At 40.5% G+C, this 23,888-nt stretch overlaps 2 protein-coding genes across 3 annotated transcripts; both read left to right on the top strand.

Moving 5' to 3' along the window:
• The first annotated feature begins 867 nt into the window (after window positions 1–867).
• Window positions 868–7,630, top strand: LOC308397405 (mediator of RNA polymerase II transcription subunit 26). Of its 2 annotated transcripts, none has more exons than XM_080883309.1 (3): window positions 868–1,280; window positions 4,283–4,360; window positions 4,468–7,630. In XM_080883309.1, exons 1-3 carry the CDS (start codon window positions 1,209–1,211, stop codon window positions 6,043–6,045), a joined length of 1,728 nt encoding a protein of 575 aa, XP_080739435.1. In that variant the 5' UTR covers window positions 868–1,208; the 3' UTR covers window positions 6,046–7,630. The 2 variants fall into 2 exon arrangements, with proteins under 2 accessions (XP_080739435.1, XP_080739436.1); XM_080883310.1 differs by having other exon boundaries at window positions 869–1,280; window positions 4,286–4,360.
• Window positions 7,631–8,982: 1,352 nt separating this feature from the next.
• Window positions 8,983–23,138, top strand: slc35e1 (solute carrier family 35 member E1). The gene is made up of 6 exons (XM_080882659.1): window positions 8,983–9,366; window positions 11,301–11,371; window positions 18,329–18,466; window positions 19,202–19,327; window positions 19,411–19,656; window positions 20,144–23,138. The coding sequence occupies exons 1-6, from the start codon at window positions 9,039–9,041 to the stop codon at window positions 20,381–20,383; spliced, it is 1,149 nt and encodes a 382-aa protein (XP_080738785.1). The 5' UTR covers window positions 8,983–9,038; the 3' UTR covers window positions 20,384–23,138.
• Window positions 23,139–23,888: the final 750 nt, after the last annotated feature.

Genomic DNA, 23,888 nt, shown 5'->3' with positions numbered 1-23,888 from the left:
GAAGAGATTTGGTGAGGAGGTTTTTTTTGGTTATCAACTATATGGCAACATCATGTGGCATACACTGTTTCTCATTTATAAATAGTTTATGCACAAGATTTTTTAAATTTAGTGTATTTTTCAGTTGAAATATCCATACGTATTTTCCATAATCATTTTTTAGTGAATAAGACTTGTTTTGTATGGTGAGATTTTGATGACCGTCCCTGACAGAAGAGATATCATCAAAGGTGGCTCCAACATCAAGCTTCAGTTTCAAGTGAACTGGAAGGCACCTTGATTTATTAGTTAGATGTGGAGGACGTTCAGACGAGACAAAAATATGAATTTGGTATTATTAAAGGTTATTTTTGTGTAAGAAAATTTTAACTATGGAGTCCTTTTATATACAGCATAGTCTCGCTTTCTATCTTTAAATTTATTAGACCACCGCCTAGTATACGGTTTATTACACAGATGCTCTAACAGTATTTGTCATTTCCATTTGTTATGCTTCTGTCATGATTAATCTAACAGAATGTATTTAATGCTAAAATATAATTATTGTTTTACAATACATTAAGATACAAAATACAGATATTTACTTGCATTCCTGCGTAGAAAAAATGGTTGAATGTTATGTTTTATTAATATAATTCCTTACTTCTAAGAGAAGCCCCGTGTGGCGATGAACAACTCATTGGATTGACATGAATTCAGTTTCTTATGATTGTAATAAATAATACAGTTTTTTCTTTTACACTCATTTGATAGATTTCCAGAATATGTATATATCCTTGTTTTAGCGACAGCTGCTCTAATCGATTTCTTAGGACCACCTTTCCGGTTTTATTGTCTTTCTTTTTTTTTGTTAAATTTACAGCTTGCTGCGAGCACTTGGATTTGACGCGGGTCGAAGCCGGTTACGTAAAGATTTCCCACAATGCTCTGCTGCCTCACAAAAAGCTCGGTGAGAAGGCCGAGAAGGAGGCGGCTACCAGCCGAGGGGGTAGCCGATTCCCGGAGAGGGTGTTCTGTCTCCTGCAGTTAGCGGTACCAAACAGGTGAGGGTGGCGATTGGAAACAAAGACAGAAGCATCATAAAGCATGATGCCCGCTGCTTCGGGGGAGCTTCCGTCGGAGTTGTGAGTGTCAGCGGGTTTCCCATCGCCGGCTCTTCGGGGGATTCTGCTGTCTGTCTCCGTCCCGACCCGCGACACCGCCAGGCGATGACAGCGGCTACAGCCACTCCGCAGGTGATGAGAGACCGGCTGCTACAGGCCATCGACGGCCAGAGCAATGTGAGTATGTCCACTGGTTTTAAGCGGAATTAACTGGGTGGAGAAGAGCAGACAATGGTGGTCGAGCTGGTGGCCTCGAGTCGCTATAGGGGAACTGACAGAGTGGAGGCATTCAGCGTCTGGACACTTAGTATTTGCTTGCTAATTAGCTGGCTAACGTCTAGTTAGCGAAAGTGAGTGATGAAGCAGGCATGCCAGAGCCCGGTTAAGTTGATGCTGGCGACAATTGTGTGCACTTACAGTAGAGTTCATCAGGGCAAGAGAGGGGGACGTGCTGAATGTAGTGCAAGTTCCCTTTAGACACAGAGGCTCTGCAGAGAGGAGACCTCCAGCAGGGCTCCGAGGTTTGTAACGCCTTTATCTAAGATGACCCCGGGATTACTTTAGGTGTGTTACAGCAGTATAAACAGCCAAGCCGAGTTAGTCAGCAACCTACAAACATGTATGGCTTCTCAGTGAGCTACCCTGCACCAGCGACCATTACAAACAAATGGATTCAGAGCTGTTGTTGTTTACAGTGTCATTTAAGTACTCCCAGTGTGTTACTGCTGAGTGTCCAACACACGCCTGATTATCCACATGCCTGGGGTGTCAAAATAAGGCCCAGGGGCCAGAATCGGTCAGCAAAGATTCCAATCCGGCCAAACTGGATGGTTTTGGAAAATGTGAAGGAGGGCTTTTAACTCATTCACTGCCAGCCATTGGCATTGAATGAGTTAACTGTGTTTTCATGAGTTTTACAGCTTGTCCTACTGATAAAGCACCTCCCCTGTTGTCATTCATACTACACCTAAAATAATTAAGGTGGTTGCCTGGTGGAGGGTGAATGATCTTTTTCTGTAATTTTAGACATGCTGATAGGTGCTTTTCATTTACTGCAGCAGCAGCATTTCTTTATTAAATGGGATTAAATGTTTAGCTAAACTTCTTTACACTGACAGAAAGAGAGGTTTCACTGGTTTGGCCCGCTTTAGATCAAACTGGGCTGTGTGTGGCCCACAATGTAAAATAAGTTTGACATCCCTATTTACAGTTTCTTATTTCAACATGCTTACCTGCAGTCATGCACTGGGGGTGCTCTCTGTGACATCCTGCCAGAAAGCCTTGAAATGCCCAGCATCCCACACACAGTTTACACCTGATTTATGCTTCAGCAGGATATCAATGCTGTAACCTGATGTGCACTTCGCAAGTAATGTAACTACACGTTGGCTGACGCAACTATTGCCATTGGCCTGTTCAGATGCGTCGCCATAGTATGAAGAATAATAATCATAGGTTCAGTATAAAGATTCACAAATGTTGGCAGACTGCTGAAACTGCTTGGATGCATGTGAGAGAATGTACAAAGAAAAGCTTGCCACCAAATAAAACTGACCACAACAAAGAGAATTTTCCACTAGGACGGAAAATTAGTTTCTATCGGCTGACACCAAATATAAAACACCGGGAGACGACCACGCGGTAAATAACACGTAATGCAAACGCAAGAGCAGACCTGACCGTGATTCACTGCATCAATCAGAAGTCAGGGCTTGTGGTCCACAGTGATGTAACGCATTTTATTCCAGAAGCATCTACGTGTTACATTTTTGCCAACGACTCCTCACTCAACGTTTTTCGATCAGGGGTTTTTTAATGTCATAAGTTTGATCGCAGGCACACTACAGCTAGAGTTGGGCTTTGGCTTTGCAAAGGAAATCCTCCGCTGCAACACATGTTAACCAATAACCACATTGTTGATCATTGCAGAAGTGGCTGCAGATTAAAGACAACAATCATCTGAATACGTGGGCTTTCTACTATTTTGGTGGACTAAAACGGCACATTTGCATGCTTTCTCGTTTTGACAAACTGAGCCCGAAACTAGTAAATGTTTTCTAAACGTACAGGTGCACATTTGAAAGTTTATTCAAATGATTTCTCGACCTTTTGATAAGTTCTTTTTTTCCCCTTCTGAGGAATGTGTTTGGTGGAGTGGCAACATCTAGATACAGACATGTCTTCCTTTAATGCTGTTTTTGTGATTTCTCAGTAGGGCTGAGCGATATGGCCTAAAATCCATATCACGGTATAATTTGAAGCATGTGCGGTAACGATATATATCACGATATATTATTTTCTTCTGTATAACGTATTTTACACACTGTAAGGCACACTTAAAATCCTTTAATTATCTCAAAAATCGACAGTGTGCCTTATGTATGAATTCTGGTTGTGCTTACTAACCCCATCCAGGCATCCATGAAAACAGAATTTATTAAATTTAACGGAGCAGGAAGTTGGCTCGCTAGCTTCCACCTAAACATGATATAGCATGTTCTGACTGAGAGATTTCTGAAAAAATTAAAAAATACAGCTCTGCTATCACTTCCAACATAAATGAAGACAGAAAACTAAACAGCAGTGACTTTTACAGGGTTACTGAAGTCGGACTAGCTGGTATATAAAGATGTCCTATGTGATCGCTAGCAAAACAGCCACATTAGCATAACATTAGCACAGTGAAGCTGAGGGATGAACGCAAACTTTTTCCCACTCGATAAAAGTTAACGTGAGGGTTTCTGGTGGTTAGGGACAAATGCAATTGCATGGCAGGATGCTGTAAACGGACCAAACTTCAGTCAGGAGAACAACTGAGGTTAATACTGCAACAACATGGGAATAGGGCAGCTGCGAGAGAATTCAGCATTGATGAATCAATGGTAGGTAAGTGGAGGAAGCGCAGTTTTTGGCTTTCCCCATATTCCAAAAGTGTTTCATCTCTTTGCTGTTACTGTCGCCCGGCATAATTTGCAGATGATGTTGTTTGCAGCCGTTGCAATGCTTTCGACCAAAACAGGCGCAGCTTGATGACACCATCAACATGCGCTGTCGCAGTAGAGCGGTTTAGTCAAAATCTCTACCGTTGGCCAAATTTATATCGTTTCTACCATATACCGTTTTTACCGCCCACCCCTGTCTCTCAGTATTTTTGTATATAATTGGTCTTTCTTTTCCAGCAGATATGCAACATGGTGGTCGTCGTGGAGGTGATCTCCTTTTTGGAGAAATATCCTATCACCAAAGAGGCACTGGAGGTAAGTTACAACATGTGCCATCAGCAAATAAAGCAATCAAATGCAGATTTTTAGCAGTCAAGTTTCATCCGCTGTTAAACAATCATCAATCTTATCTCCTCTTAAAGGAAACCCGCCTGGGCAAGCTCATCAACGACGTCCGGAAGAAAACCAAAAACGAGGACCTCGCAAAGAGAGCCAAGAAGCTTCTGCGGAACTGGCAGAAGCTAATCGAACCAGGGAAGGTTGAGGTGTTGTCAAAAGGCGGCACCAGTGCGTCGTGGTCTTCCATTGGCGGTGCTCATCCTTGCATCTCTGCTCCAGCCACCAACCCACCGTCGGGTAAAACGGGCCCAGAGTTGAAGAACAGAAATGATTTCAACAACTGCTCCCTGAGAGTGGAAAAACCGAGCAACAAAAAACGCAAGGGCGAGCAGAAGGAAGGACCGATTTTACCAGCAAAGATACCTAAAACAACTCTTAATGATAAAATCCAAAACTCAAAGCAGCTGCAAACCAATGGAATTGGTACCGGCACAGAAATTTTTGCAGATATTCGTGCACATCAGTCTTTGGACAGGGACATTCCTGAGGCTTTGGACAACGACAAGCTAAATAAAATCCCTGTTCATGCTGTAAAACCTCACTCAAATTTCCCAGGATGCAGCAAGCCTCCTAGCACTTCCTCTTTGCTAAAAGCATCAGTTCTGCAGCAGCAAGCCAGACAGGAGCAAGCTGCCTCTGGGGGAAAGTGTCGACCCAGAAGCCCACGCTGTTCCTTGCACAGTCCTCAGACTCTAAAACAGGAAGCTGTTGTGAAACAAACTGCACCCCAAGCACAGAGTATTCCTACCCCCAGCGTGAGACCTGGGACTGTAGATAACTCTGGGCTCGGACTGTCTCCTCAGCCTTTCAGCGCATCTGTTCAGGGTTTTCACACTGACGGTTCAGGGTCTGCTGATTTGGACTCTCACCACCTGCCTCCTAGTATGTCTCTCCACGGCTCCACTGTCACCCCCTGCAGTGGCGTGGAGAGTCTGGAAGATGAGGGTCCTTCTTTTAATACAGGGAAAAGAAAAAGACAGAAATACAGACCTAAGGATTGCTCTGTTAATTTAGAAGGGCTGACTGTAGAAGACAGAACAAAACCAGTGAGGTTAAAAGACAGGAGGCTGACGTTCGATCCTGTAACGGGGCAGATCAAAACCTCCTTCCAGAAGGATTCTTTCCCAGAGGGCGAGGACAGACCGAATCACAAACCTGAGAATAACTGGTCAGAACAGCCGAAGCAAAATCCGCCAGTTCCTCCCAGTCCTTTCCAGCAGACGGACTGGAAAGAGCTGTCGAGGAGCGAAATCATCCAGTCGTACCTTAGCCAGCAAAGCAATGTGCTGACGTCGTCGGGCGCGCACACCCCCGGTGCACACTTTTTCATGTCTGAGTTCCTGAAGAAGGAGGAGCACCGGAGCAAAGATGCTAAGAAAACCCACACGCTGGTTTCAGACTCGCCACCTGGAGAGATCCCTGGAGTCAGCAGAGAGGTGAATGGCAAAGACCTGAGCAGGTTACACACACAGCACTGGTCCGGGGTAAATGGTTGCTATGACACAATGGATAAATGGTACGACTGGACCGAGTGCATCTCCTTGGACCCGCACGGAGATGAGAGCAGGCTGAACATACTGCCCTACGTCTGCCTGGATTGAAACTGAAGTCAGGTCGGTAAATGAGACGTCGATCCTTGCCTTCCCTGCGCGGCAGAGCGGGCCGGGATGCGTGAAGGCTCTTCTTCACCGTGTATGCTGCTGTTGGAGTAAATACGCTGCCTGCTCGAGTGTTTGTTGGAGCACAGGAGGTGTAATCAGTGTTTTATTTTGTAAAAGTCTGAACAAAACGTGAGGACAGTGTGAAGGGGAAAGGCTATGCATCTTTGACTGTTTAGATGTCAATGTTTAACAAGTGTACAGAGTGAGTTTACAAAGCAGGGAGACGAGCGGCTCTGATACCCACGAGTTTATATACTGGAGAGGAGATTAAATATACAGATGCATTTTATCCATCTTAAGTTATCTTATTCTATCCACATGCCTCACAGAATGTGACTTTATTGCATTTCATGCAGTCATTCATAGTTTTTTTTTTTTTTTTAAATTGTTATTATGTAATTTTTATGCATTAACCGACTAAATCAGGGTTGCTGCTTTTGTCAGCAGGCAGTAGCACGATACATCATTGGAACGTTTGTTCATGCTTTTTGAACAAAGCGTTTGAGCTCTTAAAATTAAAACTGCTGCTTCCCGCAGCTGCACGCCTGCCTCTCGTTGTAACTTCTAGCAGATTGAACCGACGGATCGGTTTTAAAACATTTGAATATTTTTCTTGTTTGCTCTTTAATGTGATGTGAAACTTCCAGATGTGACCACTGTTTGTGGTGAGAGGGGGAGAAGGCTTGCATACAAGCTGATAGAGAAATTTGGCTGTATGTATATTTATTTACATATTGAGATTTGCATACATGTTTAAACTGTATTGAATCATCTTGTTAGTTTTTTTTTGTTTTGTTTTGTTTTGGGTTTTTTTGCAAGCAACAACAGTGAGGCTGCTACGGTGTTGTGTGATCTCGAAGACACCTACCGTCACAGGAACTAACACAAACGTGGCTTTGGCTGTTTTGGCGGGCGTTTATCAATCTGTAGGCAAATGCTGTCAAAGCGGCAACGTCACAGTAGTGCAAGATTTTACAGATGTGTAGCTGACATTAAAATGAGGGGCCAGATTCATTGATGGTTTGTGATTTGACAACACTTTGGCATCTCATCTGTTGCAGTGTCATAATAGGGTTAGGAATCAGTTCACTAATTGACATTCCAGACTTTACCTACTGATCCATCAACATGCTGTACTTTACACACTCAAATAACACATCCTGATACTGTGTACTTTTTATTTTTTGGGCTTGCCTTTTCCCTTTACTGTGTATTAAGGTTGTAAAATATGAATCAGCACGGCAGAGCAGATTGTGCTACCAGCTTGCATCCTTGTACTGTCAGGAAGAAGTAAGAAATAAATTGACATGCTGGATAATACTTAATAGCATTCCTTTAAATATTATTTGCCTTATGGAAACCCGTGTTTTCCCTAAAGACAGAGCCTTAGTGAATGTACAGGTATGATCCTTTTGTGTTCATTTGAATGCAAAAGACAATATATTTGCTACCTAGTCCTTTTCAATGGACATGTAATGTGTTAATAAAAAGAAAATGAAGGAATTGTTATTATGTCATCTCTTTAACCCCCCCACTCACACCCACACTCACTCCTTTTTTTTTCCTTTTTTAAGGGCTCTGCAGTTACTGATGTTCCTGACCAATTAAATCCAGAACAAGTTCAGTACTGTCTCTGCATGTAAATCACTTATGTACATTTCCATTCATCACTAAGAGAAACGATTTCCATGATATTTTCATAATATAACTGGACAGTTCCTAATAAAATTAACTGATACTGTCCTCTATAAATGGAAAGGAACTGATCTGATTCATCATTTAGTTAAAAACAAAAAAAACTGGCAACTGATTGAATAATTCTCTCTTTTTTTTTTTTTTTACATGTAATTTCAAAAAAATCTTTGTTACAAGAATTTGCTACGTTTTCAGTTTGGCACCAGATTTTTTTAGACATTTTCTTACACTAAAGTAATATACGTGTACTGTACTTAGTCGCAGCTCTAAATACAGCCTTTAAAAATCATGTGAAATTACCATACCATTGTGTTAGATTGCCTGACAATGACTTTGTATGAGTCTTCTAAAATCTGAATGTTCAGTTCCCTTTTTAAACACGAACAGTCTGAGACTGCATATTTCTACCAAGGCTTAACATCTACATCAGGGCTGGGTGGTAATTTTTCCTGAACTCAGATCTCCTCACAATAAATGTTATATGTTTACAAACTGATAGTGTCAATGATGGTCATTAACTTTGTGACAATAAAAGAGAAAAGGCTGAGACTGACAGTTATACTGGCTTTTTACAATAAACATGTACAATAATGGGTTATGTTTAAAATGTCTATACTCAGCATGACAGTACTTTTTGATAAAGGCACAGAGCTGTGTTTGTTTTAAAGTTTTCACTAGAGTTATCGTAGTTTTGTATTTTTTAAATTAGCTTTTATTTTTATTTCATTTTGACTTCTTGGTTTTAATTCATTTTGTTTCCAGAGTTACATTTGTTTCAGTTTAGTTTTTATTGTTTGAAAATGTTCAGTCTTTTTAATTTTTATGTATCGAGACCATATGTCAGAGGCAAGGTTTAGAAAAATCAATCCAGGTATTGCAATAAAAACATTGAACTTTTTGAAAGCACTTAACTCACAGTCTCATCCAGAATCTCAATAAACACGACAATCAATCAAGCAAGTAGTAAGAAAGATTTTTTTAAACCAAAGTAACACTAAATTAATTTAAATAATACTAAAGTTAAAACTATAGTATAAAACTTACTATAAAAACCTTGGTTTTAACGCGTATTTACAGATGTGAGCTGTACACTTCCGCCCACGGTGAACATCTTTCGACGGACACTGTTGTCTTTTATTTTGAAGGGTACGCCCGGAAGCGTTCGCGGCTGTGAGTGTGACGGATGAGCTTCTCCGGTGCATCCACACGACCGGTGACTCGTCACTCCGCGCTGGAAGATGGCTGCGGTGCAGCGGACCCCGGTCAGGGAAGGGATCCGGATAGTTTCGCTGTGTGTGTGCTGGTACACGGTCAGCTCGGGGGGAAATGTTGTCAACAAAATCATCCTCAATGGATTCCCGTACCCGGTCACGGTCTCTCTCTTTCATATCATCTCTATCGTCGTCTTCCTCCCCCCGCTGTTGCGGGCTTGGGGAGTCCCCAAAACAGAACTGCCGAGCAGGTACTACTGGTGGTACATCCTGCCTTTAGCTTTCGGAAAATACTTTGCCTCCGTGTCGGCTCACTTCAGCATATGGAAAGTGCCCGTGTCGTACGCGCATACCGGTGAGTACAGCGGCTTTGTGTTCGTTTTAATGCGCCGCCACCTGGAGCCTGTCAGCCGGGGTAACTTGATGATGTGTCCGTCCTGTCAGCCGATGTTAGCATCGCGGCTAACGCAGGGTGGCACGGCATTTAACCAGGCTGTGGGCCCCACGTAGAATCTGTGTACTGTAGGTCTTGTTTTAATTAGGCTAATTAATCTCGCTTCGTGTCCTCTTAATATAAACTAATTAGCTTTAGACTCTCCAAAGAATTACTAATGAGCTGCTGTTTGCTAGCTTCATAGCTAAGGGGGAGGGTCCATTAATGAGCCGCCGTGCTTCCCTAACTTAGATGTTAAACCACCATGTAACATGCGAGCCTCTGCAACTGATTTTTTCTCCTTTAACAAGCTGAAGTGACATTTTTGTGAGGCTACCTGCTGATAAATGTAAAAAAAAAAAACCGGCTAATACTAACACATAGTCCTTTAAACATTGTTATTGAGCTGAAAGAAGCGAAAGCCACTATATAATAGTGTAGGAATACTGTTGGTAACGTAAAGGAAATATTAAGATCCGGCTGTGATTATGTTGCACCCAGGAAATGTACACCAGGCTGCTTAATCTATAAAAATGTATCATAATAATACTATCATGTCACTAATCTGAATGTTTTCTTAGTCCCTGTCTTAAGGGACAGAGCCATTTGGCACTTCCAGTACAAAGCATGAAAAACAGTTATTATCTGTTGCTAACTCAACCTTGTTTCTGGTTGGACTTTTACAACCACATTATACAAGCACAATGGATTTACAGCAACTAACTGTATAAAACCACAATATACTCTACATGCAAAACTAAAGTAAATGCACATGTAAGAAAAATATAGTGCAAGATGCATAAATTAAAGTATTAATACTAATCTGAATCACAAGGCTAATCTTTACAGACAGCTATCAAACAAATGTTGTAAATTTAAAAACCCTGTATGGAACTTTTGTCTTTTTTCCCCACCCTATTTCTTTTTCTTTTTTTGCAAATAAAAGGTGAACCTTCTCATTTAATAGGACCGCAAATTACAGCCCCCAAAAGAACTATATAGTTGATCTGCATTTTTAAGAAAAAAAGCAGGAAGCATGTGCCTCTTATCCTGTGAAAGATGGAAATACACATATTAAACCCTCCTCAAGTTCAATTCAAATATTTCCCGTGGTATGTATCAACTGCACCTTTTTGAACTACTTTCACCTTTTGCATCTATTGTGTCATTTAAAGATTATTCCATTAATTTAGTTTCCACTGACTCCTGGGACTTGTGGCAGATGAATTTCATCAGCTCTGATTTCTCCACTCTCTCTCTTATTACCTGCAGATTCTGCAAGTTAGCAACACATGTTGAATTTCTCATTAATTGCGCCTTCAAACTCCACGGCACTGTAATGTAGCTACACGTTCCAACTTGAAACAACTCTAAAAGTCTCAATTTTATTTACTTATTTCTGTATTAAGTCTAGCAGATACTTAATAACAATTGATTTAGAGCAAGTCTGTAAATAAAATGTCACTGTAAAATATCTTTGTCGCTTCTGACCTGAGTTTTGGAGCCACAGCAGTTGCATCAGTGTTTTTACTTTAGGAATGAGCTTCTAACCTTGTGAACCTACACAATGATCATTCTATCTACTTTGTGTGACGCCAGTACTGAGCGCCTACTCTGGCATTGTTCTTCAGAAGAAAAAAAAACATAATGATAAACTGAGTTGCGCTTTAGTCTGTGTTTAAATGAAACAAGTGCAGTCGAGGGAGGTGTGCAAACCCAAGGTTTGTGACAGGTTGGATGTTTGACAGAGGTGTGGGCCTAGCTCTGACGTACCGTGCCTACTTGCTGCCTGTTAATAGTTCATGTTTGTTCAAGAAAAAAGAAACTGACGTTGTTCCTTGTCATGTCTTTTACAGTCAAAGCTACAATGCCGATATGGGTTGTGCTGCTGTCGAGAATTATCATGAGAGAGAAGCAGACCACAAAGGTGAGTAGGTTGAGCACGGCTAACGACAAGGCCTGCTCTGTCTGAGACTCAGCAGTGGTGATGTGGCACAGTGCTGCTGTGTCTGTCCTGGATCTCATATTACAGCCATCTGTAGGGGCTTTTGTCCACAAAGTTGATGAAACCTTCTGAGGGAGGGTGGAGGTGAGAGAGGAAGAGGGGCTTTTTTTCTTATACCAGGTGACCACACTCGCCTAATAAATTCCCATTTAACCCCCCACTTCTTCTGTTATTTAGACAGTTGTGTTTGGGGCCATGCATACCACAACACTGTGCATTAGCAGTACGTCAATTGGTAGTTCAACTAATATCAATTAAATATATCTTGGATTGCATTTCACTGCAAGGTTGCATTAAGGCTTTCTGTTAGTTTTTTGTCTCAGTCTGTGCAACAACAAATTGTTGCACTTTAATATCACAATTAAAATGATTGAACTGCACTGCAACTAAAGATGATCTGCATTGGTAATTGTTGCCATTCATCGAGTGCGCTTTGAAACGTGAGACAGTAGTGGTGAGTAGAGCACGGCGATATGACCAAAAATATTTATCACGATATACATTTGAAAATTTGTGATAACGATATAACTGACACTAGACAAAATACTTTACAACTCCACAACTTTATTAGTGCAAAAAAACCTCATCAATGTATTTTCACTTAAACAAGCAACTGTTTTTTTTATGTGCAGTAAAGTTATATAAAAATTTAACAGTGCAAATGCAAATTCCTTGCTGACAGTGGAAATTGGCGGACATATCCTCAGCATAACCATGTATAATATCCACAAAACTTAAAAAGAGGTTATACACACACAATATGGTAATATTATGTTGAAGCGCAGTACGTATCACTCCGCGAGGCTCCTGCCTACGATAGCCGCAATGCTCCGACAATCCATCAAGCGGTGCGGGTTCGTAGCTTAGCATCGTCGTACTAAAACATTTGACAGATTTTCGAGCGACGTGTACCGCAGAAAATCATTGATTTTCAGAAAAATCAAAGGATTGATTTTAAGTGTGCCGTAGTTTCCGAAAAAACACGGTAATAACGACTAGCATGGTCTACCAAAAATAGTGCTTTGATGTGTATGTGACGGACGAAAGCTAAACCAGTTCCACACCACTGAAGTTGCAGCATTTTTACAAACCAATTCTGGTTCATCTGTTTCATTCAACGATCCGCTTTCGCCCTTCTCATTCTCCGTCACCGCCATGCTTTTTCCGCCATGTGCGTATGAAAACAAAGGCACTGTGCATGCGCGTTTTACCCATATTCTATCACGATATTTCATTTTCTTATCATTGCCCAACATTATACCGGTATTACCGTGAACGGTATGATATGGCCCAGCCCTAGTGGTGAGTCAAAATGAAGATGCTGGAAGCAGTTTCTGTTCAGCATTTAGTTTAGCTTTAATTTTTCTTTTTTCTTTTTTTAAATCCAAAGCATAAATTCAGAATCGACTGGTTAGCGTTTGAGCACAAGTAATGCCTGGTTCTTCTTTTGCACTGGTTGTGGAAGGCAAAGAACAAACTAGTAGGACACATGTAGAGTGCATCCTCCAAATAAAAGGAGATGAATCCCCTCCAAATTGTAACAACTTTCCATTGTTTTTGTGCTCCACCTTCCCACAAAGTCTCACTGACAGACACATAGCAATGATTAAAATAGTTTGGTGTAGGAATCGCCCCTCGCTCATGACGAAGTATGCACAGCTCTTAATAATAAACAAAGCATGATGGGAATGTAGGAGTACAGTAAGCTGTCCAACTGTTGATTGTAATGTGGGAGTTATCCTGGAGTCCTTAATGTCATGACGTTTTTAAGTAATTAGTTGTTTGGTTGATGTGTCATATAAACATATTAGTGCTGAGCTCATATTTCCTTAGAAAAAGAGAAAGCTGCATTGACTTTGATCAGACTTGTATTAAATTAGAGTTAAATGAGAAAACTCCCTTCGTGAAACACCGATCAAGTTTCTTATATTTCTTCATCAAATAAATCTTTTATATTCAAAAGAAACGATCCACTTTAAGACTATTTTAAATTCCATTATCAATAAAACTACTTGAGCTCCGTGCTTCAAGTATTTTAAATGTGATTTGCGGACACTCTGGAGTGCAGCTTGCAGACATAGAATAATGGATGCTTGAAATCTTCGAATATTTGGATCTGTTATCTCTGGCAGCAGATTTGAAGGTCTGTAGAAACCATTATAATACACATTGTAATGGCACCCAGCACACATCCTGTCTTCTTATTGGTAAAAGATAAACTTCCTGCAGGGATGTGAAGGTGCATAAATCAAACTAAAACCTTGTGCTCTGCCTGCCGTACATAAATATGAGTATTTCAAAAATTCATATTGGGAACATTAGAGATAATACCTTGAAACTTTTGGATGTAATAACAACAGAAGTCGGCTTTTGAAAAATATTAATTTCAATATCACATTGAACTTGGATATAAAAGTGTGTGTGTTTCATTCTACATTCAGGCTTTAACATAAAAACCAGGCGCTTAATTGTAATAATTTTAAGGAATGTTCTATGCCTTGTATATATGAGAATAAATATACTATCAGTCCCCTACCTGGAAAACATGTTTCTACTGGTTTCCATATCTGCTGTCTGAGATCAGACACTCCTAAGAGTCTACATTCCTAGCCCTGTAGTACCAGATATTTACCCTATAACATCTAAAAAAAACCCTAACTCTAGTAGTTAGGTTCTAACTACTGATAGTGGGATCTACATTGCCCAGTATCACAAATCCCAGAATTCCTTTCAAGTGTAGCATCCATTTACTGACTTTAGACTGAGCTGTCAGTTTAGTTTCAGTTCATTTCAATCCAATGTTATTTCTATAGCACCAAATGACAACAACAGTGAGCTTTATACTGCAAGAACATACAATAATATATAGAAACTCCCAACAACCAGGAAGCTCTTGGCGACAATGGAAAGGAGAAGGGGAAGACGGGTCTGTGGTATAGAGCCAGAATGCATCACTTTGCATTTTAATAGTTAGTAAAACAGTTATTTAATAGTTATTAAAATGCAAATTGATGTGTAAACACACAGTGAGTAAATAAGACACACTAAGTGCATCATGAGAAGCTCCCAGCAGCAGGAGCCTATGGCAGGATTCAGGTTGACCTTGTTCAGGCCCAACTATATGTTTTATCAAAAAGGGAAGTTTTAAGTCTAAACTTAAACATAGATGCAGTGTTCAAAACCTAACTGGATCCATGGCAATGAAATGTTTACACAGAGTTTGCGTCATGTGAAAGTCTTCAGAGTCTGAGATTAGCACGTAATGTTTATCTTCCAGTTCAGTGTTGAGACGGGAGGCAACATGGCTCTGATGACCGTGTGAGAACTGAAGTTGTATGAGACTTATTATAATACGTCTCATAAAACACTTTATCAATGTGTAATGTTTAAAACATGGACTTTAATTATGCTTATGGTTATAATTTAGGTAAAATTGGTAGACTACATGATATTGGATGGGTTTTATGTGGAGAGCACCTTGTCAGCACAATGCAATGCAGGCCACTGCAACACCACTGTGGTGTGTAATTTAAGCTTTAGTCTAAATCTCCAAAATAATTTGGAGCACCTGAATTAGGACACAAATCTGGGCCTTTACCAAAATAGAAAACTCCTCCCTGAAGGTTCAACGTTGTCCCCACTGTATATTTTTGTGATGCCAGTAAGTAGACCTGCATCTTTTTCTTTCTTTTTTTTTGTGGATGCACCTGCACTTTTGGTGTGTTATCAGAAGTTAACTTTTAACATGAGGGTGTGTGAACAAGTTTTTACTGGGAACTGTTTCCTTGTAGTGCATCCAGTTAAGAGACTGGTTAATTATTAAACAACACATTAATGGAGCTAGTTTAAGTATGTTGTGCTGCAGCAGTTCAGTTTGGGTCACAATGATACCAATGGAAATTTTGGGGGGTTTAGCTCAGTTGGAGGCTGTCTTATTGGTCTTGTGCGTTTTGCTCATGTGAGATGAAGAGTGGTTTGATAGCTTGAGAGCATTTATTTGCTGTTCGGTGTTTAGTTTTTGTTTTGTTTTTTAGTTTCAGAGTGGTTTGTTGGGGGCTGAGTGGGTGAGTGTGTAGGTGCACAAGTGGGTTTCATAACAAGTGATGGATGCTGTATTTCAGGATGCAAATGAATCTGTAGATGAGCTGTTCTCCTCAAGTGTATGTCTAAGCAGAGTTACCAGGTCCAGCTGCACACTCTGGACTAATCGCTGTGCTGAAGATTAGAAATACACTAACACACATTAATGTGAAATTATGTCTTCTTGTGCAGCAACCATTTTTGGAAATTTTCCACTTCTTGTTATCTCTTTATTTTTCAGTGGGTGAAAATGTGGTCATGTTTGGGTTTTATTAATTCAGTGTCGGAAATGTTGCTTCACATTTTCTCTGAGGTGCTGACCAAATTAACACGAACCAATGTTTATCCAGTCATATGAAAGAGTTTTTACATGACTCCATGCACTACACGCTTACTGCTTTCATAGGAGTTAAGAGGATAAGTAGCAGCCAGGAGCTACTAATCAAATGCCCTTCAATAACTGATCCTCAGCAAGTGTGACCGCCTCTATAAAAGCAGTCATTTTGGCAATTTGCTGGTCTGGTGTTTGTTAATACAGTGCAAAGGCTTCCCAGGAGTAGAAGTCCCATCAGATTCACCCCAGTTCATGATAGTAATGTTAGCAAAACACTGAACAACTTTGACTTGTTTGGAAGGGTTCCCAGGAGAAAGAAATTTAAGGCCCAACTTAAAAGGTTACATCTAAAAAAACTGCAAGGCTTCTGGAACAGTGTCCTTTGGAAAGACGAGCCCAGAGTGGAGATGTTGGGCCATAATGCACAACGCCACAATCGGCGAAAACCAAACACAACATATCACACCAACACCTCATACCTGCTGTCAAGCATGGTGGTGGAGCAATGATGGTTTAGGCTTGTTTTACAGCAACAGGAGGGCAACAATAACCATGAACCAAGGCCACCTGTCTGACAGTAAAGCCAGTCCCAAACTGAGTTAACAGGCAGAATGGCTGAAAAAGAAAACAATCAAGTTATTGCATCACGCAAGTCAAAGTCTAGACCTCAACCTGACTGAAGTGCTGTGGCAGGGCATAAAGAGAGCTGTGCATAAACAAAAAAAAACACACACACCTCAATGAAGTGAAGCAATGTTGTGAAGAAGAAATTCATCCACAATGATAGTCATACATAGGGTTGTGCGATATGACCAAAATCTCATATCCCGATATAAAACATCTATCATCTGATAACGATATAAATCAAAAAAATGTAATATTTTCTGTAAATTCTGTGAATCTCGGGTAGGTGAAGCGTTTCCAGCTGGGCGTCGTGTACCTGGAGTCGAGTGTTTTAACCGATGCATGAAACTCCACATTTTTAGATATAAGTTGTAACGGCCGCCGTTTTCTTTGTGAGTATTTATTACATGGCGTGCTACGGGGAAAAGCCTGTTCTAACGTTTGAGTCTAAGATTTATTTTTTAGCACCTGACAACTTCTTTTTTGCTTCTCATCCGTCAATAATACTCTTTCACGTGATTCCGTTTATTTTGAATAGTCTCAGGATCTTGAGCTTTATTGTGAAAGGTTTATGTGGAAAATAAACAAGCGGACATGCGATGCTGTTACTGTCGTTGTTGCTAACGACAACCCATAAAAACAGGCGCTTGTCCGTCGGTAGTGTGGTTATATTAAATATAAGAGAAAGAGAGAACTTTAAGAAATTAATATAGCCACTACAGTGATCATCAAAACGAAAAAAAAATATTGCCGTAAAGTTTATTTTGCGACACCATGAAACAAACGATAGCGTAAAATGAAACGATAGACGTTTTTATATCGTCATCCGATATATATCGTTATATCGAACAACCCTAGTCATACAGAAAACAGTTACTTTTAATTATTGCTATTAAAGGTGGTTCTATAAGCGATTAAATCATGGAGTATAGAGGCCTGTGAAACGTTTCTTTCACATCACTGTATCATTAGGAGGCACCAAGCTGCTCACATTCTTACTCATTTGGCTACAATTACTACTTTCTTTTTTCAGTTCATCTACAACAGCGGTCCTCAACCCCCGGGCCTCGGACCGGTATCGGTCCGTGACTCATTTGGTACCGGGCTGCGAGAGTTGAAGCTCAGGTGTGAAATGTATGGTTTTCAGGGCTTTTATGGGTTTTCAGCGTTATTTTGTTATCGTTTTTATCGTTAACTCGGTTTTCCTGGGTCTTTTCATGTGTGTTATGAATAAATCTTTTTTTTTTTTGGTACCGGTACTAGTTTTATTTTGTTGTATTTATCCGCGACACCTTAAAGGTCGGTCCGTGAAAATATTGTCGGGCATAAACCAGTCTGTGGCGCGAAAAAGGTTGGGGACTGCTGATCTACAAAATGTATTCACTAATAGCTCAATCAGTGAATCATCTGGATGTTGTGAGACAACAGAAACTCTCTACTTGTTTATGTTAAAAGTCAATTTTACTATTTTCAAGACAAAGTTTCACCAGCTGTTCAGCCAAAACAGATATTTATAAACACATGTCATCTGTAGACTTTGAGTTTGTTCCTGATAAGCTACAGGCGTTACTGCCAGCAGTACATCAGCACAGTTTGTCATGGGAAATACTTCTCTCTCTATGTTACTCTTACTGTCTGTTAGACCATTATATTGATTGGATGCATATTTATGAATGAATTAAAGCAGTTCATTGATTACAAACATGGTTGCTAATTTATTTTTATAAACCTGCCATCTTTGCTAGAGAGTGCAAAATATTTCCTGCGCTGGAAATGAGATTTCCTAAATGTGTTGCTTTAGATGTAAGTGATGAAACAGTTTGTGCTTTGTGTGGTCTTAGGTATACGTATCGCTCATTCCCATCATTGGTGGGGTGCTGCTGGCCACAGTGACCGAGCTGTCCTTTAATATGACGGGACTAATCAGCGCTCTGGCTGCCACGCTCTGCTTCTCACTTCAGAACATCTTCTCCAAAAAGGTAATCCACCCTCATGTTGCTGTGTGCCACGTGTGCTGATCTGCTGATTTTTTTTGTTTTTTTTCTCTTCTCTGAAAAATGTCCAAATGAACCAGCAGACATTGTTAGAGACTTCCTGTTTTTTCATTCAAATCATAGCCACAGTTTAACTGCCACTTTTTGTCAATGTAGGATCTCCTTCTCCTTCCTACTTATGACACATTAACAGAGAGGAAATGAAAATGCACTCAAGGGATTTAATAACGCAGTATTATTATTTTTTTTTTTTTTTTGAGTGTCTGAGTCTGATGAGGAGGATTGTCCTGTTGCATTCAAACAACTTCACGGGTTTTTCCTCCAGCATCCCAGTGGCACGATCCCACTCAGGTTGCCCCAGTCTTGGAAATCTCACATGTCATTTTTTCCAAACCTGTGGTGCCTTTTTTTTTTTTTTTTTAATAGGCTTGGGTGCGTTAGCCGGATAAAGGTTTTGTGACGACACAGGATTGCTCACAATAATCAGTCGGGTGTGACAAAGTCTCACATGTTATCAAAAAGGCAGCTATAGTTTTCTTAACAGATGAAAGGTCTTCCCAGATTGGACAAAAAATAGAGTGGTGCATTTTAAATCTCTTGAGTGTATAATAAAGAAATGGAGATTTCTGAAAGTGTGCTGAAATGCTTACAGAGTTCTTTATATCAGTTTAAAGATGCATTAACAGAGTTGCAGCCTAAGGTTTTATTGTGTTTTTACAGGTGTTGCGTGACACGCGGGTCCACCACCTGAGGCTGCTGAACATCCTGGGCTTTAACGCTGTGATCTTCATGCTGCCCACCTGGGTTCTGGTGGACCTCTCTGTGTTTCTGGTGAATGGAGACTTGGTGAGTAGCAGTAAGAGTCTGGCGTGAACTAGAGCCGCTTCGGTGACCGTGAGCTTTATCTGACGTAACTCCTTTCGTCTCAGACGGATGTTTCGGGGTCCATGAGTACCATTATCCTGCTGCTCATCAGTGGGTTCTGCAATTTTGCTCAGAACGTCATCGCCTTCAGTATACTCAACATCGTCAGCCCGCTCAGCTACGCCGTCGCCAACGCCACCAAGAGGATCATGGTCATCAGCATCTCGCTGCTAATGCTGCGAAATCCCGTCAGTTTGACAAACGTCCTGGGAATGATGACGGCTATCGTCGGAGTCTTCCTTTACAACAAGGTCAGTCAGCCCGAGCGAAAGTTCATTATAAAGATGTGCATTTGATCCATTAAGGCACGATGCAACATGCACTTGCTTCTGTTGTTTAAATTGGATGTGATGCAAAGCCTGTTTTATGTCATTGTTGTCAAAACACACGCTATAAATAATTTCACCTTTCTTACGTCGTGGGGTAAGAGAAACATACAAATGTTGCACTTAGAGTTCAGGGTCTGAAACTTACTGTCTCTAAGTGATCTGCTTCTCTACCAGCCCCCAAGTCCACTTACACTCCTGTCCTTGTTTATTTTCAGTCCACAGACTGCTTTGCTTTCACCCTTAAAGGACTTCTTCCAGTAGTTTTACCATCAATCCAACTTGAGCTGCTTTCCTTTTTTGCACTCATTTATCTTCTTTGACCATTGTGACCTACGTGGTCAGTTCAGGTGATCCAACATTTAAAACCTGGTTGATTTCAAATCTTTTTGCTCTTGTCCTTTGCCAACAGGCCAAGTATGACGCTAACAAGGAGAAGAAGCTGCTGCCGGGCTCCAAACAGGACCTGATGTCCTTTGACAACCCGGCGCTGGAGAAGATCCAGGCCAACGGGTCAGTGCCTTTCCCCCACAGCCCAGAGCAGCAGCAGCAGCAGCAGCACAGCTGGAACCACGTCCTGACTGACCACTTCCAGTACAGCCAGCAGACCTACACGACAAACTACAGCAGCAACCACCAATATGTGGTGTAAAGGAGGACTCGTCCTCACTCTGGTAGCTGTCATAGACATTACTGCGTGTAGCCCGGCGGCTCAGAGGCAGGTCTCAATCACCTGGAGACTGAGGGCTGTTTGTGTTGAAGAATGAGGTGTCTGACATCACGGGCCAGTCATGTGACCTCCCACCCCTTCTCTCTCCCTGTCTAAACTTCATTTTGAGTCAGCTTTGGTGTAGGTCTTTATTTATTTTTTTGGTACTGACTGAACGCGACGGTTAGAATCGGTTTGTATCGGCCAGGAAGGTAGCTGGAAAAGGATCTCCACACAACTGTTTGCAGATGTTTGATTTTTGTTTTCACTACCAGCCATAACATTCTAGTTTGTTTACTTTGAGAGGAAAGGACGTCATGTGTAACCATCACTGTGAATGTTGACGTGCACCGAATTACGAGTCTGTCGTGTCTTTTAGTTCAGTCAAGATCCTTAAAATTTTTAGGTTTTGGCATTTCATGTCTTTTTTTTCTCTCTCTTTAAAATTTACTTGAGACAATGTGGGGAGATACAAACTGTTGAGTTAGTCATCAGTGAATAAATTATAGCCTTAATGCTGATGGGAGTTCTTGGGAATATAGTGGGTTTTGTAGGTTTGATCTGATATTGTGATTGGCAATGTTTTCAACACCAAGTGTTAGTCATTCATTCTTTCTGTCCAGATTGAAACATATCAACAATCAAGATGGGTTGTAATGATATTCTATATAGTTAAAAACCTCACAGAGCCTCTAGCGTAGCCACAGACTGTATACATTCAATCGATATCCACACTCCCACTAATAAAAGTGCCCAATTAGGAAAAATGCTCCAAATTAAAAGCGGATGAGTCCATTGATGTTCATAAATGTTTAATAAAGCCAAACACTTATGAAAACCACATCGTTGAACGAAGAGCGAGACCATTTCTGTTATCTAGAAAGGTCAGTGACCTCATACAGATCTGTGCTTCTCCCTGGTGAAACAGAAAATAGTTTACTGTATTATTTGTTGGTATAAATGTGGCTCAGGAGGTTGAGCGGGTCGTCTACTAATCAGGTTGGTGTTTCAATTCCCGGCTGCTCGTCAAAGTATCCTGAACACACCGACACTCCAGTTTGTGTGTGCGTGGATGTTAGCTTAGAAAAAGCGCTTGTATGATTATGTCTTTGAATGAATGAATAAGGCCTAAAATTAGATTTGCATAACAAAAGATGTGCAGCTTCATACATGAAGGATGTATTTGTTTCTTCTGTATCCCACCACATAAAATATAATGGAGTTGTTTTTGTTGTCATGGAGACTTTTTTTTTTTTTGGTTTATTTGTATTTATCAGTCTGCGAAGCTTCAAGCTTTGGTTCAAGCTCTGTCAGCCTGAACCAAAAGCTCCTCTGTCATGTTTCAGTTTTTAAAAACAGAACGCCGTGTCGAGTTTGCACGTCTTCAAACCACTTGATGCGTTTTCTTTTAATTTGTCAACACTGGCGTCATAGAGTCACTGGACAGAGGTTTGGATTGTGCAATGAAAGATTCACCTGTAATTTCAGGTGGGCTTTCTATCATCACTACTGTAAAGTGCAGGAAGACAGTTTTTCTTTGTTTTGACTCTGTTGCTTTCGAATCGAGCGCCGGTTGTGAGCTTGTTTTCTTTTTTGGTTTTTGGGGAGGGTTATTAATTAAATGCTGTCACAGTATTCAGTGATTGGTGGGTTTTTCCCCACCACATCTAGTGTCTCCAGAACGTGTCTGTTTACTCCTTTCTAGATTCATGGAGAAAACTAGCTATTAACTGCCACCATGTTATTTTATTTTTTATTAGATTACATACTGAAATTTAAGTCCTCTACTCAGTGTAAGAATAATTTTAATCAGAAACATTGCAATACAACCAAACTCGCTGTCCATTGTTTTGAAATATAGTTTGTGTGTTGTTGTCTGTTGTTCACTTTGAGGCTGTCTGTTGTTTGTGTTGGCCTTCGTGACATTTTCCCCACCGCAAACGGTAACCATAAATAAAAACAAACAAAGTGATGAATTCGAACTTCTATGACTTCAGCGTCCATTTCAAATGTTAGATTTAATCATCTCAGCTTTTATCTACTGAGCAGCATAGTTTCAGTTTTGCATCCGATGGGAAAAATGTGATTGTGTCACTCATAGTGGAGTGATGGCAGCAAATTAAAGAGCCCATTTCTTTACCTCTATGGAAGCGCTCAGTGGTTTTGCAGATGTTTAAAAAGTAGTTTTAATAAAAATCAGTTTTTAAGGAGGGGAGATTTTGTTTATAATAAAGATCCAGATATGTTTTAATGAGTTGGTGGAGCCCAAAACGGAGCTTAAAGATAAAGAAACGTGCGGTTTTATTTATTATTTCACTGCAATGTCTTTGCAGTTTCTGCCACTGCTAATGTGAACATTGACAAATCTGAAATGTTTCAGTCTTGCAAGATGCACGGGCATGATTTTAAATCTACAATAATACAAGTGTAAATTGTTTTTGCAGACAGCAGGAGGGAACTCTTCACCCATTAAGAAAATGACTCATCTTCTTACTAGACTGGTGCAGTAATTCACAGATCTCAGATGGGAAGTATCGTATTAGATGAAGAGCCAAGAAAATTTTAGAAGTGTGATTTACAAAGAAATTGACACGATCGCGTCACGGCTCAAGAATATTTTGCTTCCAGTCACATGCAGAGTGCAGCTCTAACGGTTTTAGACCATCTCGCCTTTCCTTCGTGCTTTTTTTTTTTTTTTTCTTCCTCACTTATTTCTTCCTGTTGCCAAAAGAAAGGGTGTAATCCTTCTGATGCTGACGTGCCACCAGAGAGAGGCCTTCTGTCAGCTCGGCCACAAGACCTGAAATTCCTAAACGATAACGCGTAGGACACGTGGACGGTTCATGCCGGCTCTGTTTCTGAAAGTGGGAGAAAGTTTGAAAGGCGAATTATTTTAAATTTCCTCTCTCTGTCTGTCATAAAGCTTTTTAAAGGGATCTAAATGTTGACGAGAAAGGGGGAGAATACTTTGTAAAACTTGTATAATTATTTTTGTGTCTCTTCAATGGATCTCTAGAAAGAATTTTTACTTAACTGATGTTTTTAGATTTTTATTTATGGTGTCTGTGTACAGAAATGTTGTACAGGGGGGTGCACAGTCTTGTCTGCTTAAATAAATACACAATTGAAGACTGAAAATGTTTGCGTGTTCTCTTAACTGATAAATGTTTGATAAAAGAAGTATGAATAATGAATAGTATGAATAAAAATCCCAGTATAGTAAAAGTGTTAGCAGCCAAATATTCTTAAAATACCTCTGCAGTAAAAAGGTTTCTTTCTAATAAGGTTTAAATATTGATAATGTGTCTTGCAGTTAAGGATTACCATCTATTGCTTAAAGTGTTATAGGGAAATATATTATTCATGATATGAAACCGCATCCCAAAGATGCTCTGTTGGATTGAGATCTGGTGAATCCGTGAACTCGCGGTCATGTTCAAGAGACCAG

The sequence above is a fragment of the Rhamphochromis sp. 'chilingali' genome (genome assembly GCF_963969265.1).
Source record: "Rhamphochromis sp. 'chilingali' genome assembly, chromosome: 5".
Lineage (NCBI taxonomy): Eukaryota > Metazoa > Chordata > Actinopteri > Cichliformes > Cichlidae > Rhamphochromis > Rhamphochromis sp. 'chilingali'.
The sequence above is the reverse complement of the archived record's forward strand: the minus strand, read 5'-3'. Positions and strand labels throughout refer to the sequence as shown.